Source organism: Hyperolius riggenbachi, chromosome 3, assembly GCF_040937935.1.
Source record: "Hyperolius riggenbachi isolate aHypRig1 chromosome 3, aHypRig1.pri, whole genome shotgun sequence".
Classification (NCBI taxonomy): domain Eukaryota; kingdom Metazoa; phylum Chordata; class Amphibia; order Anura; family Hyperoliidae; genus Hyperolius; species Hyperolius riggenbachi.
The window spans coordinates 257764900-257782022 of NC_090648.1; the positions used below are offsets into that span (position 1 = coordinate 257764900).

At 42.2% G+C, this 17123-nt stretch overlaps 1 protein-coding gene across 10 annotated transcripts in view; it reads left to right on the plus strand.

Annotated features, from left to right (window-relative positions):
* MAGI2 (membrane associated guanylate kinase, WW and PDZ domain containing 2) overlaps positions 1 to 17123 on the plus strand; it is a 1075940-nt gene that overhangs the window by 252318 nt on the left and 806499 nt on the right. The window contains exon 1 of one of the 10 annotated variants that reach the window (XM_068276197.1): positions 8985 to 9602. The exons of the other annotated variants lie outside the window; for them this stretch is intronic. Within the exon in view, the coding sequence (XP_068132298.1) occupies positions 9461 to 9602 (142 nt within the window). The 5' untranslated portion in view covers positions 8985 to 9460. Of the gene's footprint in view, positions 1 to 8984; positions 9603 to 17123 lie in introns of those variants that run through there. 10 annotated transcript variants of the gene reach the window in all.

The following is a 17123-nucleotide window of genomic DNA, read 5'->3' on the forward strand; positions in this document are numbered from 1 at the left end:
GACAGACGGGGTGATAAACCAATCACAGGCTGGCCTGTTCTGCCTCAGGGGAGTGGTTAATTATCCCACCCTCTGGAGGAGTATAAAAAGATGAAATCTGCCGCCATATACGTTTGGCTGTCATTATGTTATAGGCCTATAGGCTAAATGTGTACTTGATTTTAAGAATGTAACTTTGCACCTTATCACTGTTAGCACTGTCTTTGCACTTTTCCCTTGAAAAAGCTTCATTTAGAAGTGAAACATGTCGGGTTGTTTGGTGGGGGTAGTGTAATTTTATATTTATTGGTAATGCAAACAGACCTGAGTAGCGGATGCTACTATTATATTTGCTGACAAAGCGGGTCCTGCATTACTTTCAAGTTCATTTATACAGCATCAGCCATATATCTCTTTTAGCATTTATATTTACCTGGGCTTCCTCCAACACCCTGCGGGGCGTGGGCCTTGCTATACTCCTGGGCTGATCCAATCTTCCACTTGCCGGCCAAGTCTATTTCTTCAGTCGTGGTCTAAGTCGCGTTGTACTGCACATGCGTGGCTCAGCCTAGCACGCCCCCACTAGACACTAGGTATGCTGTATGGAGCAGGGAGGAGGGATCCCTAGACACCAAGTGCGCTGAATGGGGGTGGAGGGAAGACCAGTAGACACCAGGTCAAGGAAAGCTGTAAGGGGGTGAGAGGGCCACTTGACACCAGGGAACTGTATAGGGGAGGGATGGCGTGGACTAGACACCAGGTACGCTGTATGGGGAGGAGTCTCTATGATCAATCAGTAACAATCAGAAGTCTTTGTGATCAATCAGTAGCAGTTACTGTTTCATAATTGTTCTTAGTGACAGGTCTGCCTGTGTACAGTATTGTTTAATTGAAATAGACCACAGTCATTAGCCAGCAGTGAGAAGGTCCAACAACAACTCCTTTGCTTCAATGAATGATCATGACATAAACATGCTCAGTTACTACAGCTGAACAAGCAACAGGCTGCTGAATAGATAGCCAAGCAGCATATTTGTGCAATGATAAACCGCTGATCATCAACTGTTCTTTTAGGCAAAAAAAATTGAGCAACAGTTCAAGAGGCACTATAGAGACATATAGTAGAATGTAGTAAATTATTCATAACACCCACTTTTACATAGGTTATCTTAGTTTCAGCATGGAAACGCTTCCTATATGTATATATTGCTGTATTTCGATACAGTATGTAGCCCTGACTTCCCATTGAAGTTTAGCCTAGGTTCTTTAGTTATGTAGAATTCTCCCAGAGTATTCTTAGAGACCAGGTGTTATTTCTACTGACTTCGGAATACACAGTGAACAAGCTTGCGTATGCGTTCGGCGGGGCGCGGGCATGCTGATTTCTCTTTAGGCGTCTCTGCCGCAGGGGAAAATCTGCATGCATTGGTGCAATTCCATGTTCTGTGGTAGGCTCTTTTTCCGCAAGCAAATCGCACTACACCAAGTGTGCAACCAGCCTAAATATAACTTTTCATCTTTTTGTAGCTGCTATAACTTTTTAGTAAACTTGCTGGAAACCATAGTAACACTACATGACTTGATGTTAACAGACTGCTCCTGTGTCTTTTCGCCACATTGTTGCATTGGTTCATTAGTCTGCACAAAGCAGAAAGTAAAATGTGTTATTTTCCTCATACCTCCAATAGCTTTTCTAGGTTTACTTCATTGATACATGTGTTCCACAGGACATATTACTATTATTATGAGATTATCATACCAGTGATGGATATGGCAGGCAGATATAGCTGTGGTGAGCTACCATGCCAGCAGATTTTACAGTGAACAAAATGGAGCAGAGATCAGGTTACACACCAGTGTAAGGGCCTATTTTCTCTTCATGCAGATTCTGGATGCAGCAAACTGACTTCAATGAATGCCTATGGGAAATCTGCATCAGAAAAAATTGTGTTTAGTTGAAACAGGCCCTAACAAGTGCTAGTGAAATGCAACTTGATAAAATGCTTAAAGTGGATCCGAGATAAACTTTTACTCATTGCATAATTGTGTTCCTTTTGTATAGTTTATGGTGCATTCCACAAGCCAAATATATTTTTTGTTTTGTTTTAATACTCTAATTCCCTATAAACTAAACAAGCCTCATCCACAGCTTTTTAGAGTGCCTTGGCACTGTAGCAAGGGCTTATGGAAGCTCAGTCTGGGCAGGAGGAGGAGGAGATTACTAGCCAGGGACTTCCGAGGCAGAGGGGAGGAGGGTGGAGGAGAGGGGACTGAATTTGTCACATTACACACAGGCAAGCTGATAGCATCTCCAGCCCTCAGCCTGTAACAAATATAACATGGCTGCCTTCATTGTATCACAGGAATAAATAATCCTAAACTATTGATGCTGTTTGCAACTAGATTGGTTGTGTAAACTATCTAAACTTTAGATAAGATATATAGACAATTTACTTGTTATGGTTAGTTTTTCATTTTGGATCCGCTTTAAAATATATCAAGATGATTTGCTAACAAAGGGTTTTTGCTTCCCTCATAGATTACATAATTCAGTTTCATATAATTCAGCCAAGCTAAAACCATCATCACAATGGGGTTGAAACAAACTGCAGAAAAGATAGTTAGCAGTTGAGTGATTGCAATCATGTATGTGCACCTGCTGCTAAGATTTTTTTTAATATAGATGCTGACAGCTTTTTTTTAATGAATTAATGCTGTGAGTTCATGAAAGCAGCTGCAATAGCACATGCTGTAATTCACCGATACGTCATCAAACTTTAGAAAGCATTGTCTTACACTGTTTGGTAAAATTATCTGAAACTATAATTGCTAAAGCCCCACTGCAAGCACATATTTTTTTTCCTGGACTGGTCTTCCCCTTGCAGTCTGGAATGTTGCAATCCAAGCAGCAGCAGACCCACCCACACTGCCTGAAACTGACTCACTGAAGACAGGATTTTTAGCTGCTGAAGCCTCGTTTCAGACAATAAAAGTAACATTGAGTATTCTAACTAGAAAGCTCCTAAATGGTCCATAACTATCTGTATCTGGGGATGGACAGTAAAGAAGAACTGTAGTAAAAATAATATAATGCATGACATTGCTTTTAATTTTTTTGCAATTTTAATTTAAAACTATTACCATAAGTGAATAATGGTGCATTGTAATATCTTTCCTATCCTGGATTTACATTGTAACATTTATCACATGGCGACATCTTTAAAGAGAACCCGAGGTGGGTTTGAAGAATGTGATCTGCATACAGAGGCTGGATCTGCCTATACAGCCCAGCCTCTGTTGTAATCCCAAACCCCCCTAAGGTCCCCCTGCACTCTGCAATCCCTGATAAATCACAGCCGTGCTGTCGACACACAGTGTGTCGCAGCGGGCTGTGTTTTTCTCTATAGTGTCAGTCTGCTGCTCTCCCCGCCTCTTGCAGAACTCCAGTCCCCGCCTGCCTCCCTTCCCTCCCTGCTGATTAGAGGGAAGGGACGGGGCAGGGACCGGAGCTCTGCAGGAGGCGGGGGAGCAGCCGAGACTGACACTACAGTTGTAAACGCAGCCTCACAGCACGGCTGTGATCTATGTCTGATTGCAGAGTGCAGGGGGACCTTAGGGGGGTTTGGGATACCAACAGAGGCTGGGCTGTATAGGCAGATTCAGCCTCTGTATGCAGATCACATTCTTCAAACACACCTCGGGTTCTCTTTAATCCTTTCAGGTAATCTAGGCAGAATGCTTGTTTACTGAGAGCTCTGAAGCCAGTAGAAAACCTACCTGGTCTCCCAGAATGGTCTGGAAGGTGACTTCCGCAGAGCCAAATAGCCTAGTATAAACATAACTGGGAGGGCGGGGTTACATACCAATATACAGCAATATATACAGTAAACATAGGAAGTGTTTCTGAAGCTGAAACCACAAATATTACCTTGAAAGGGGGGTATCCGGAATAATCTACTGCATTCTATTATATGGCATCTGTAAGCATTGCTACTTGCTTGTCTGATCCATTTCCCCCTTCTACTCTTCTTCAATTCTTCCACCTTCAGTTTATTGGAATATTTGTATACATGCTCAGGGTTGGGACAAGGTTCCCCAGTACCCGAGGCAAAAATGTATAACGCCCCTCCCCAGGGTAGTTTGGGTGTGACTCATGGCCAAGAAATTGGGCACCGCCTTAGACATAGGTTAGTGTTAGGCATAGGTGGTGGGTATATCAGCGTCAGAGGCGTAGCTATGGGTGGGCAAGGGGGTACATGTGTCCCTGGACGCAACACTGTGAGAGTGCTCAGTACAGCTGCTGTACTCCTAGGTGCATAAGAGGTAGCTTGCTGGCTGCTCAAAGTGCCTCTGCTTCTCTTCCTCTCTCTGCAGAGGAGTGTAGAAACGTTAGCAGCAGAAAAAGGGAGCACATTTAGCTACATAAACTGGGAAGGGGGGCACATCTAGCTATATAAACAGGAGGAAGGGGGGGAGGGACATCTGGCTATTTAAAGGGGGCACATTTGGCTATCTAAATGGGAGCAGGGGGGCACATCTGTCTATAAATGGGGGTGGGGGAAGGGGACACGTGGCTATCTAAACAACAGTTGTACATCTGTCTCCACCTATGATCACGCCCACATTCTGATGTGTTTCCATGCCCATTTTGTCCGGGAGGGTGGAACGCAAAAACTTTGTCCCCGAGCACTGAAATCCCTAGCTGTACCCTACCTCAGCGTTAAACATAGAAGATTAATATACAGATAGGATAGTATAGGCTGATAGTAGAATATCAGTAAACATGTTTACTAATTATACAAATTTTCTGAACGATCGATTACGAACTATTCTTCATATGGACGATCTTAAATGTTAGTTTGGGTCCACTAATGGTTAAAAATCTTCTAACCAATCCCATCAGATTAATAAAATAGATCTGAATTTCAGTTCGATCCTATCAATCTGATCAGATTGGTTAGGAGATTTTTATCCATTAGTGGTCCCAAATGATCATTTATGATTGCTCATATGAAGAATCGTTCGTAATCAATCATTCGGCAAATTGTATTATTAGCGACCACCTTCACAATACCTATATAATATTGCGATTGTCCAGCACCTGGTCCGGAAATTGAGGATGATGACACCAAAGGAATGGGGACTCGGGGAGGACAACAGAGGAAAGGGCTGGGCTGTGGTGCACAGCGGGGGGAACACAGCAAAATGCGCTCCCACAGCACTGCGCCCAAAGGCTGGTGCCTCTTCAGTCTCTGCCTCAGCCCGACCTTGTACATGCTACTTATCTGCATAGTTGTGACTGCATAGTAGCTATCATTCTGTGTTACATAGCTACTGTTCAAGATCCTTTTGTGAGAACGAAACAGAGTGATGGTTACCTAAATTGACCCAATAAGTGGTCCAAACTAGTTCAGAGCATGAAGGTTAGATTATGCATGCGTGACCATCAAAGTGATTTTAGCTTCAGTTCAGGCAAATTGTTTGCGTAATAGATGTGCTGAAATTTGGTCATTACTATAACACTACAGGTTACATTATTGCTCAGCATGGCTTGTGCATGAGTTTAAAATGCAAAAATATAACCTAAAAACAATCATTTTAATGGGGCAATAAGATTCTATGGCTTGGTTTGGCAGTGTTGTAAACGATAAATCACTGGGAGATATGGAAACGTTTAATGGTAATGAATGTTCATGCAGGCCTGATGTGGTCTAGACAATAAATGGTAGCGGCTACAATAAAGATGCCTCAATCTGCAATCACATTCTGTAAACCCTGCATGCTGCTCCATAAACATTTGTGTGGAAAGGTCAGTCCTAATACTGTAAAAGCTGAAACGGGCTTCAATCTGTTATTGAAATGTGATTAATTTATCTGTAGAAAAGCTATCTCTGCTGTGAAAATATTCCTGCACATAGAGGAGACACAAATGTGTAATTTACTACAGTGATTTTAATTCTGTCTTTATATTACCTCGTAATATACTTTATGGTTTTATTCAAATGAAGTATGTGAAGGATAATTCAGATTTTCTCTTTTGTTTTTCTTCTTTATTGTCACTCTTCTCTCCAGTGGCTTCCCTTTGAATAAACCAACTAAAAAGTGAAAGTCCCCAGAGAGTAACTAAACAGGGATAGCAAATGGGATTTTCAAGACTATAATGAGGGGGATACATTAACAGATATTGCCAGGAAGGCTATTTGCATTGCTGGTAATTCAAAGCCACCGTTCACACTATAATATCTACTTTACAATTTTTGAATAACACTTACACTTTTGCCACAGAGCAATATAAAGAATAGTAAGCAACGTACATAATTTGCTGCCTCACAAACGGATTCACAACTTAGACTCCTTACCAATACAGTAGTAGTGTCAGTCTTTGAAAATGACACTTAAAGTGGACCTGAACTCATGCACAGGATGATAATGTATTAACCTATCTGTAGTATACATTTACATAATTCAGATGAAAGAGCAGTGAATTTCATGCTGGGGTTTCCAGGGGGTCAGTAGCAGTGTGGTACTGGCAATGCTTTATTGTGTAAGGATCCCTGGCAATTTTAGCTGTGAATTGGCCATTAAACAGTTACATTAAAAAAAAAAAAGATGCTAATCCCTCTTGCCTCCCCCCCCTCCCCCTCCCTCCCCCCATGGGGAGCTCTATGGTAAGGGGATCTGTGGAAGAGAGGGCAGCCAAGCCTTCCCATCTCCCTCAGAGCCTTTATCCAATCCATGGACAAGGGGCTCTTCCCCACCCCCAGTGCCCAGGAGGAGGTTGTGTCATTGCCGACAGGGCTGGGTTCATGGTGGTATCTGGTAGTCCCCTTTAAGGAAGGAGACCCCCATATGCTTGCCTCCCCCCCCTGGCGAAATGTGTATAGGTGTATTGATGTACCCCTATACATTTCCACAAAGAGTTAAAATGAAATAAAAAGACAACCATGAGAAAAGTCCTTTATTAATCTTAATTAACCATAAATACTTACCTTTGGTTACTCCCACCACAGTGTCCTTGGAAACGATTCAAGGCCATATCCTCTCAATAACCGACAAATGACAGAGAACTTTTCTCCTTAACATACCCTGAAATTTGGTGATTCAAGCATGTATGGGGGCTTTGCTATTAACCGCCAAAGTCTGTAGCCATTGACTTCAATGCTAAATGCGAATGCAAATTTTGGATACAAAAAATGCAAACAGTCTTCTGTAAGCTGCTAACAAATGGGGAACTTTAACCACTTCCCAACTGAGGGGTTTTACCCCTTCAGCATCCGAGCAATTTTCTCCTTTCAGCGCTCCTTACATTCATTCGCCTATAACTTTATCATTACTTATCGCAATGAAATTAACTATATCTTGTTTTTTTCGCCACCAATTAGGCTTTCTTTAGGTGGGACATTATGCCAAGAATAATTTTATTCTAAATCTGTTTTAATGGGAAAATAGGAAAACATATGGGAAAAAAAACATTATTTTTCAGTTTTCGGCCATTATAGTTTTTAAATAATGCATGCTACTGTAATTAAAACCCATGAAATGTATTTGCCCTTTTGTCCCGGTTATAAAACCATTTAAATTATGTCCCTATCACAATGTTTGGCGCCAATATTTTATTTGGAAATAAAGGTGCATTTTTTTCAGTTTTGCGTCCATCCCTAATTACAAGCCCATAGTTTATAAAGTAACAGTGTTGTACCCTCCTGATATAAATATTTAAAAAGTTCAGTCCCTAAGGTAACTATTTATGTATTTTTTTTAATTGTACATTTTTTATTTTTTTTTTAATTACAAAAAAAAAAAAAAATGGGGAGTGTGGGAGGTAATGAGTTAATTTTTTTTGTATAAGTAATGTATGTGTGTGTGAAAAATAGTTTAGGGTGTAGTTTACTATTTGGCCACAAGATGGCAACAGTTTAATGCGACCTCCAAGCTTCCTTCCGGAAGCTTGGAGGAAGTACAAAGAGGCTGGTATTTTTTTTTTTTTTTTTACAATGATCGAGCTGCTTAGCGAAAGCAGCAGATCATTGCGGGGGCAGAGATCAACGAACGGGAATGTATTTTCCCGTTCATTGATCTCCGGGCGAGCGGGCAGCGGCGTGCACGATCGCGGGAGTGCGAGCGGGAGAGCGGACATCGGCGGTAGCGGCGGTAGCGGCGGGGGGTGCGTATATCTACGCTCCGGGCGGGGAAGTGAAGTCCAAAGGAGCGTAGATATACTGTACGGCGGCGGGGAACCAGTTAAGATCAAAAGTGGCCACAATGTGCACTAGTAGACTCTTGTAGCTTTCTGTACATCAGGATTAGCTGCTGGCTCCATTGAAATGAATAGGGATCCTTGCACACGGGTGCATGTTTACCTATTCAGCACCAGGCATAGCCCTGTCTGTCTGGCAGGCACTGCTTATGAAATACATGTGCTGCTGCTCTGGGGTATTGTACCCAGCAAACACTCTAAAATAATTGTATATTCATTCATCTGATTAGGTTAAGACCATGTAATAGAGTTTTCATCTTGAGTTGTAATGTGTTACAGCTTCAGATGGAGATTCATGCTATATGCAAAGGCCCTTCTAATGCATCACAAAGATTGTCTAGAAGTGTTAGTTTAATCATGGACAGTTTACTGCTGAAATTGTAAGGCAGACAAATAATTATTGTTTGCCTATTCAGAATAATAAACGGTCTTCTTGGCAATGGTAACACAACTTTGCATTAAATACATTAAATTATGCATTAACAAGAAATGTGGCTCTGTGTAATACACTCACATAAAGCACTGTAATTATAACAGCCTGCAGAAGTAGCTGATAGCTCAAATATGGCACAAAAATGCTTATATTGCATAATCATTTTCACCATTATAAAAAAACAATCCCGTTCAGCACTTTCCTCATTGTGAGTATTTACAATGAAGTCACATGCTGCCTTTGTTCCCGGCAGAGGAATGTGACGCCTATGTAATCCTCACACATGTGCCATGCTGTAAAGGTTGTCACATTTGATGGTCTGGGTTAGATTATGCTTTCCAGGCATGCACTGATGTCAAATTTTCACTTCATGGTTTATTTCTGGAAGCTCTGACGAGTTTGCTTAGCAACAAGTAGTGGAGAGCTACGAACAGAAGCACAGCCAGTCATGCAATTACAGACAGACAAGAGAGTTGTGAAGATCCCTCCATTGTTAACTGGAACCAAAGCTTATTAGGGAATAGACAAGGAAATGTGACGGGAATGGGTGATTTGCTCTAATGACATTGATGGACTAGATTGGTGTTAGAACTTTACTGAACTCCTGAAATATAAGCAAAGCCAGAAAGAGGAACGTGTCCCTTTGGTTGTCACCTACAACCCACACCTGGAAATCTTAAGGAGGATTGCTTAAGGAACTTCATCCCATTTTACACAAGGATCACAGACTGAGAAAGATATTCCCTAAACCTCCCCTCTTGTCATATCGGCAACCACACAATCTAAAACAGATGATTGTCAGGAGTTCTTTGAATAGGCCTCAACAAAACGGAACATTACCCTGCCGACAAAAAGGATGTGGGACCTGCAGACACATTTACTCCACTGACAGGGTAACGATACCAGGTTCACAACAGGAGTACAGAGTACAAGGTACATTTTCCTGTGGTTCCACCAATCTGATATATCTGATCATGTGTGCTAAATGCCCCAATGTTATGTACGTGGGAGAAATTAGACAAACTCTGCGCAAACGTATGAATGGACACAGGCACACTATTATCGATACCAAATCTGAACTCCCAGTTGCTATACACTTCCGTTCCAATGGACACAGCATGTATGATCTTCGTGTCACTGCTCTGAAGGGTGGCTTCAAAATGTCAAATGATCGATTAATAGCAGAAACAAAATTTATAAATTGGTTCAAAGCTGTGGACAAGGGCTTGAATAAAGACAAAAACTTTTTTATATTGGTATGAGGCTGATGATATTTGAACTCTTTCTCAGCCTATATAGCTGAACTTGTGAACTCAGAATTTACGATACCTCTGTCTCAGTCCAACTCCCAGGTCTGTGAGCATGGAGTAAACAAGGATCCTTATCTCAGCTAACAACCTCTCACCCCATTTAAATGTTCTGTTTCAATGAAGGCATCTTAATGACATGTATTTATGCTTGAAACAAATCTGTTTTCCCTTTTGATGTTGCATGTATATAGCTGTCTGTACCACCAGCCTGCAAACTAACAGGATGTAAGCCCGACGAAGGCTGCAAGGCCAAAAGCTTGCTTATTCTTGTTCATTTTTAGTTAGCCAATAAATGGTATCATCCTGATTTAAAACTTCTAACTTTACAATAAGGTTACTTTGGCGTTCACAAGTTCTAATGTCTACAGTGTCCTAAAGCCAATTGTTTCTGTAATTTATCTAGAATTTTCAGCATGTGTTGTGCAGTATTGCTAACACTGTATAGGTTTTTTTGCCTCGTGTGTATGTATATATATATATATATATATATATATATATATATATATATATATATATATATATATATATATATACAGTAAAGCCCCCATTATTCGGCACCAGCGGGGATTGCTGATGCCGCCTAAGTGAAGTTTTTGGCTGCTTGAGAATCAGTGTTAAAAACAGGCCTAGCTAAAAGCAGTATTATACCCCAGATGATATACATACCATAAACACGGTATTAATGTTGAAATACAGTACGTAATTAAAAACAACTTAAGACAAAGGACAAACTTATTGTAGCAGAGGTTTATTGCTGTATGAAGATGTGTAAAAGTAGATTTATGCATCATGCAAGGCCAGGATTATTTTTCTGGTTGCTTGAGACTTCTGGTTAACTAAGTTCTGGACAACAGGGGTTTTACCATACCCTGTTTTACATTGTACTCTGTAGATTGAAAGAAAATCATGTGCTGCAGTCTCTGCATATGTGCTGCATATTCTGACTCCTTGTAGGGACTCTTTAGCAGTAACTTTAGTCATGGGACTTCCTATCATGTCTGTAGTTACTAGCCTGCAGTGAGCAATAGGAATTAGAAGATGCAAAGACTGCTGCCATCACCCAGACAGGTAAATACAAGGCTGTATGGACATTCTCTTTACATACACTTTGCATAGTGGCCTGGGGATCCTGTGTACATGACCTAGTTTATGGGTAAGCTGACTTCCATTTTTCAGCCTTATTTTCAGGCACTTAAGTCTTGACTGAAGTAGTGAAGAGTAATCTTGCCACTAGACCATAGGTTCTCAACACGTGGTACGCGTACCCCAGGGGGTACTTTTGATAGTTCCAGGGGGTACTCAGGCTTGATAAACTTAACCAAGAATAACAAATGTAGAGTTTTAGAAAATTATAAATCTTATTTTAACAACATCAAATTAGTATTTTAGCTAGTTAAAAGCAATAGTAAATGCTTGGAAATGGTTTAGAACCAGTTATCATGTACTACGATTAAATATATATTTGTCAAGGGGTACTTGTGAAAATGTTTACTATGCTAGGGAGTACTTGGTGAGTACAGGGTTTTAAAAGGGGTACATACCAATAAAATGTTGAGAAACACTGCACTAGACCATGCCATATTATTAAAAGGAGTGGTTGATTTCAGAGTGTAGGTTAGGCCTAAATTAGTTACATTTTTATTTAAAATTCTGAATTGCTACATTTTTTCCCTAATAAAGAAGCACACACTCATTTATCTTCAGTTGCTGCTAGCATGGATCATTTGTCTGTAGCATAAATATTATCTTAGTCCCAATGCAAAAAGTCAGGTCATCAAAGAGATAAAGCAGATAAAGGGTTAATATCAGGAAATAAATTCCAAGCTTTTAGGCATCTGGGTCCCCTTTCTCAGAACTGTGTATGGACAGATGTCATCATGTGCCACTGACCCCCAGAACTTCACAGTTGTTATAAATGCAGATTATTTTCCACCATCAATCCCAATAACCAACCCAATATTCACCAATAATAAATATAGTTACTACTTTAAACAGGACACGTGATAAAGTAATAGATCTTTGGGACTTAACTAACAAATACACTTTTTACCTAGATAATTTTGAATAGCTTTTTGATTCAGACAGAATTGGGCTGCTGGTTTCCAAAATATCTCATCCCATAAAAATGCAAGTAGGAAAAACAATTTAAATACAATTTTCTTTCCATGCATTGATCCGCTATCTAAACACCTACTTCTACATTTATCCAATAAATTAAGACTATATTGGCTTGTTTCAGTCATTTTTGTTATGTACTCTTTCCTTAATAGTACTGTGAGAAAACACCTCCTATTGATAAAATGCCACATCTCAAATGAAAAGAAATGAGTCATAATAGATCAATTTTGTAGTGCAACAGTTATGGTCAGAATACCTGTTTGCATTTCTGACCACTTACAAAATTATCTTAAAAGTTGTTATAGCTCCAACCAGGAAAGGGGGGCGGGGGCAATAAGGTCTATAGCAAGTAACTAAAATATTTACACAGCTGCTGGTTAACTGGATAAAAGTTTGAAGTTGCTAATCTCAACCTCTACCACATGGGTGGGTAATAAGCCTATTGTGAAAATGTTGTGCTTATCACTGCTACCATATGCAATTTTCCTTAGTGCTCTTAATATTATTCCTGTTCTCTCACAAACCCTGTGTGGTCTTTCTTTGTTGCTGCAGGTATATATATCTTTATATCGTGTTTCCCCTGGTTTACCTGTGTCAATAGTATATTATCCATTGTGACAGCCACATTTTAAATTGTAAAATAATGCAACTAGAATCATTTCAGGGTTTTTTGTGCGCTGATTGATGAAAACAGTCGGGGGTTGATTTACAAGCGTTATCTCATCAATTAAATCTCCCTACTTATTTCTGACCTTGTCTATAAAATTATTCTTCTGTGCTTTTCAAACAAAACATTGACTGGAAATAAGTGGCTCTTGGTTCACTTAAAGAGAACCTGAAGTAAGAGGAAAATGTAGACTCCCATATTCTCTCCCTAATAAATAAGACCAGTTGCCTCAGCCTTAAATCTGTGCTGATGCTCTGCCTCCAATACTTTCAAGAAGTTTCCAGTGAAAAAAATGTAATAAAAAAGTGCTTCATTTTTACAATAATTATGTATAAATGATTTAGTCAGTGTTTGCCTGTTGTAAAATCTTTTAAATCCCTGATTTACATTCTGACATGTATTACATGGTGCCATTTTTACTGTTGGCAGATGATGTAGATGCTGCTTGCTTTTTTTGGCAGTAGGAAACAGCTGTAAACAGCTATTTCCCACAATGCAACAAGGTTCACAGACAGGAAACTGCCAGGAGTACCATGGTCCTCAGAGTTTCTTGTGGGAGGGGTTTCACCACAATATCAGTCATACAGCGCCTCCTGATGGTCTGTTTGTGAAAAGGAATAGATTTCTCATGTAAAAGGGGGTATCAGCTACTGATTGGGATAAAGTTAAATTTTTGGTCGAAGTGTCTCTTTAGGGCCCCTTTTACACATGTGTTGCACCTCCACAAGGGCCATGCAAGTCTATGGGGACTAAGGCCCCGTTCACACTTGCGGTTTTGTCAAAACCGCACCGGATGTCCGGACCGCACCGGAGCCGGACCGGACCTGATCCGTACGGTTCCTATCCGGATCCGGTCCGTTTGCATCCGGTTTCCGTGCGGTGTGAACACGGTTGCGGTCCGGATCCGGTTTCTTAAGGAGATACCATCCTGTAAATACCTGGGGTCTGGGAGGTCAGCAGAAGGGTCTGGGGTCATTGTTGGAGACAGGTGGACGTGTGGAGACCATCCGTGGATACAGAGACTGCAGTTGGGACCATGGATCCAGGCATTTTTTACTCGTAAACCTGGGAATTCTCTCCTTCCTGTTGTTCGCCTCCTCGTTATCAGACATCAGACATGTTGCTGCCAAAACGAGCTCCAGCATGAAATCGCTGCTGCCCCACTCTTTGAACGCTGGGCCCATGTGGTCCCCATCCAAAATGCATAGGAAGTGGGGTAGAACGTCCGGTTTTTGTAGCCAGTGTGTTGTGCGCTCTCCGGCTCTCATTGCTTTGTATTGGCCGGATGGTGCAGTCCGGCTCCGCTCCGGATACGGCTGCCGGAGGAGCCGGACCAAAAAATAGCGCATGTTGGAACGGACGCCGGAGTCCGGATCCGGTCCGGATCCGGTCCGGCTCCGGTCCGGCAGAACGGACGCATGTGAACGGACGCATAGGCTTTCATTGCTATTGCCGTGCGTCCGTTCCGTCCGTTCTGCAAGCGGTCCGGCTCCGGCACGGCGATTCCGGACGGCCACCGCTAATGTGAACCGGGCCTTACACACTTAATATGATGCGGTGTGCTGGAAGTATCCAAACCATTACATTCCCAACGCAAAGTCTGCAGTGTGTTGCCGCACGGCCCGTGCCTACCACACGGATTAAGTGTGTAAGCGCAGTTGGACGTGGTGTACATGCTATGCTCATCTGTCATCTCTTCTGTTTTCCTACAGAAGTTGCTGAAATTATGAACTTAATAAGTTATTTACTGCTCATTACTGTTATAATGAGATGGCTAGCCAAACTACAGACAGGCATAAGTCATTGAGATCCAGACCGTCACCTGGATATTAGCAGCCTGGAATCTCTTTATCAAAATGGCCATGAACACCCATAGCCCTGCTCATAATCTTGCTATGCTACCAGACTCAAAATATTCAAATAAAATGATTAGTTGGGGAGGTAATGTATTAACCTGAAGAGTAAAGTGACAAGCCTCATCCCCTTTGAGTTCTATCTCACCTTCCAGTATGGCAGCCTACTGGTCACATAGTGAGTGTTCTGTCAAGACATGAGCTCCCTAAGACACAGTGCAGCACTTACTATATGTTTTCATTTCAGCAGGAAGACAACAAGTGCAGTCTGTAACAGGCAGAGGTCAGGGAGGCCAGGTTGTTTTTGTTTTGTTTTGTTTTTTCATTTCACAGGCACAAGGCTGCAAGAGATTGGAATCAATCAGCAGCCAATACAAATTGCTCTTTTCTGCTAATTAAATTCTGACCGCTTCCATGGGTAGTAGATATAATGATTTGTTGCTCATCTCATACTTTGACAGCCTTATATATTCAAGAGGTTTAAACATGAACTCTCACTTTGTGATGTGATCTCACTTTTACGGAGCCCCTTACTACAAGAAAATACAAAAAGAAAAAAAAATACAGAATGCATATTGAAAATGTATGTTATACACATAAAACATCATATGTGTAACGATCGGTGAAGCACAGAGAGGATCTGATTACCGGTGATCTGCAGTATCACTGGGAATACAGATATATACCAGATTATAAGTGATCTGCAGTCTCACCGATAAGCCGATATACTAGCTAACCTCTGTTCACCTGAGTAGAGTGTAGTGTTTGGTGTAACAGTAACACTTTGAGGACTAGGCCTCAGTGCAGCAAGGAGTACTGCACAGATTCCTTCTGCAGACCTGAGCTCTCCAAGACGGGAGGAGTCAGACTAACAGTAGGAAGGATGTCTGGAAGTGACCCTCAGGAGGAAAGGTCGCTAACAGAGTGAGGAACCGCCTCTAATGGTAAGGCCGGTTCTCGAGGTCGGACAAGTCAGGTCGTACACACACGGACAGATAAAGTACAAGATCAGGAGGCAAAGGCGGAGTCTAAGTACAGGCAGGGTTCAGTAACGTGGTATCAGAAATATCGAGGTACAGAATCAGGAGGCTGAGGCGGAGTCTAGAAACGAGCCGGGGTTCGGCAACAGGGTATCAGAAATATCAAGGTACAAGATCAGAGTTCAGAAGGGTAGTCAAGGCAGGCAAAAGTCATAACAAATAATCACAATCAAACTAGTACTTTAAGCTATCAACAAAATCTAGCTAAGTGTAGGATTACAGCTCCAGCTGGTCCCGGCACACTTGCGGATCTGACTACGGATCTGGGTGCTTCCACATATGTGATTGCACGCCAGACCAAGAGCAAGTGAACAACCAGCAGTATATATACTCTAGGACCTTTCCAGGACCTCCCTAATTGCTGGTCCAATGAGAGCAGTGGAATTTGTCAGCTGACCCAGCTGGTCAGCCGACACCCTTCTAACTGCTATTTAAACTCTGCCTCTGTGCTCGCGCGCGTGTAAGTCTGAATCTTGGTGGACTATCAGTCCCAGCCACACCAGTACTGTCTTGCAATGTATCCAGTGAACTGAGTGCGGGAGCCGCCTCCGATGCGGATTCCGCCGCTCTGCCTAAGCGGCATGCGGCGTTTTTTCCGCGTTGTGACGCCATGCTGGACGCGGAAACAGCCGCCTTGCCTTGAGAGACAGCGACTTTTCCGCGTTTCATCACAGTACCCCCCCCCTCGAGGAGTGGACTCCGGACAACTCCTACCAGGCTTCTCGGGGTGTAAGGCATGAAACTCTTTCCTCAACTCATCCGCATGCATGCGAGTCCCCGGTACCCACTGTCTCTCCTCAATGCCATATCCCTTCCAGTGTACCAGATACTGTACCGAGTTCTGGACAATGCGAGAGTCCAAAATTTTCTCTATTTCGAACTCAGGATGACTATCCACCAGGACAGTAGGAGGAGGAGTAGGGCCCACATGGACTGCAGGTTTGAGCAGGGATACGTGAAATGATCTCACCCCACGCATGCTGGCGGGGAGATCAACGGTATAAGTGACGTTGTTGATCTTTTTGGTCACAGAAAACGGACCCACAAACCTGGGGCCCAGTTTGGCAGAAGGCTGCTTCAGGGTCAAGTGACGTGTGGACACCCAGACTAAATCTCCTGGCTGAAACTTCCATTCCATGGAACGTCTCTTGTCCGCTTGACCCTTTTGACTTTGGAACGCTTTCTGCAAATTATCTCTAACAATTCCCCAATTGTCCCTGAGTGACCTCTGCCAATCCTCCAGTGCTGGGAACGGAGAAGAGGCAACTGGCAAAGGGGAGAACTTGGGCGACCTCCCTGTCACAATCTGGAACGGGGAAAAACCAGAAGAAGAACTCTTTAAATTATTCTGCGCAAATTCTGCAAAAGCCAGAAACTTCACCCAGTCATTCTGTGCCCCCGCAACGTAACATCTTAAAAACTGTTCTAAAGACTGATTAATTCGTTCAGTCTGCCCATTCGTCTGT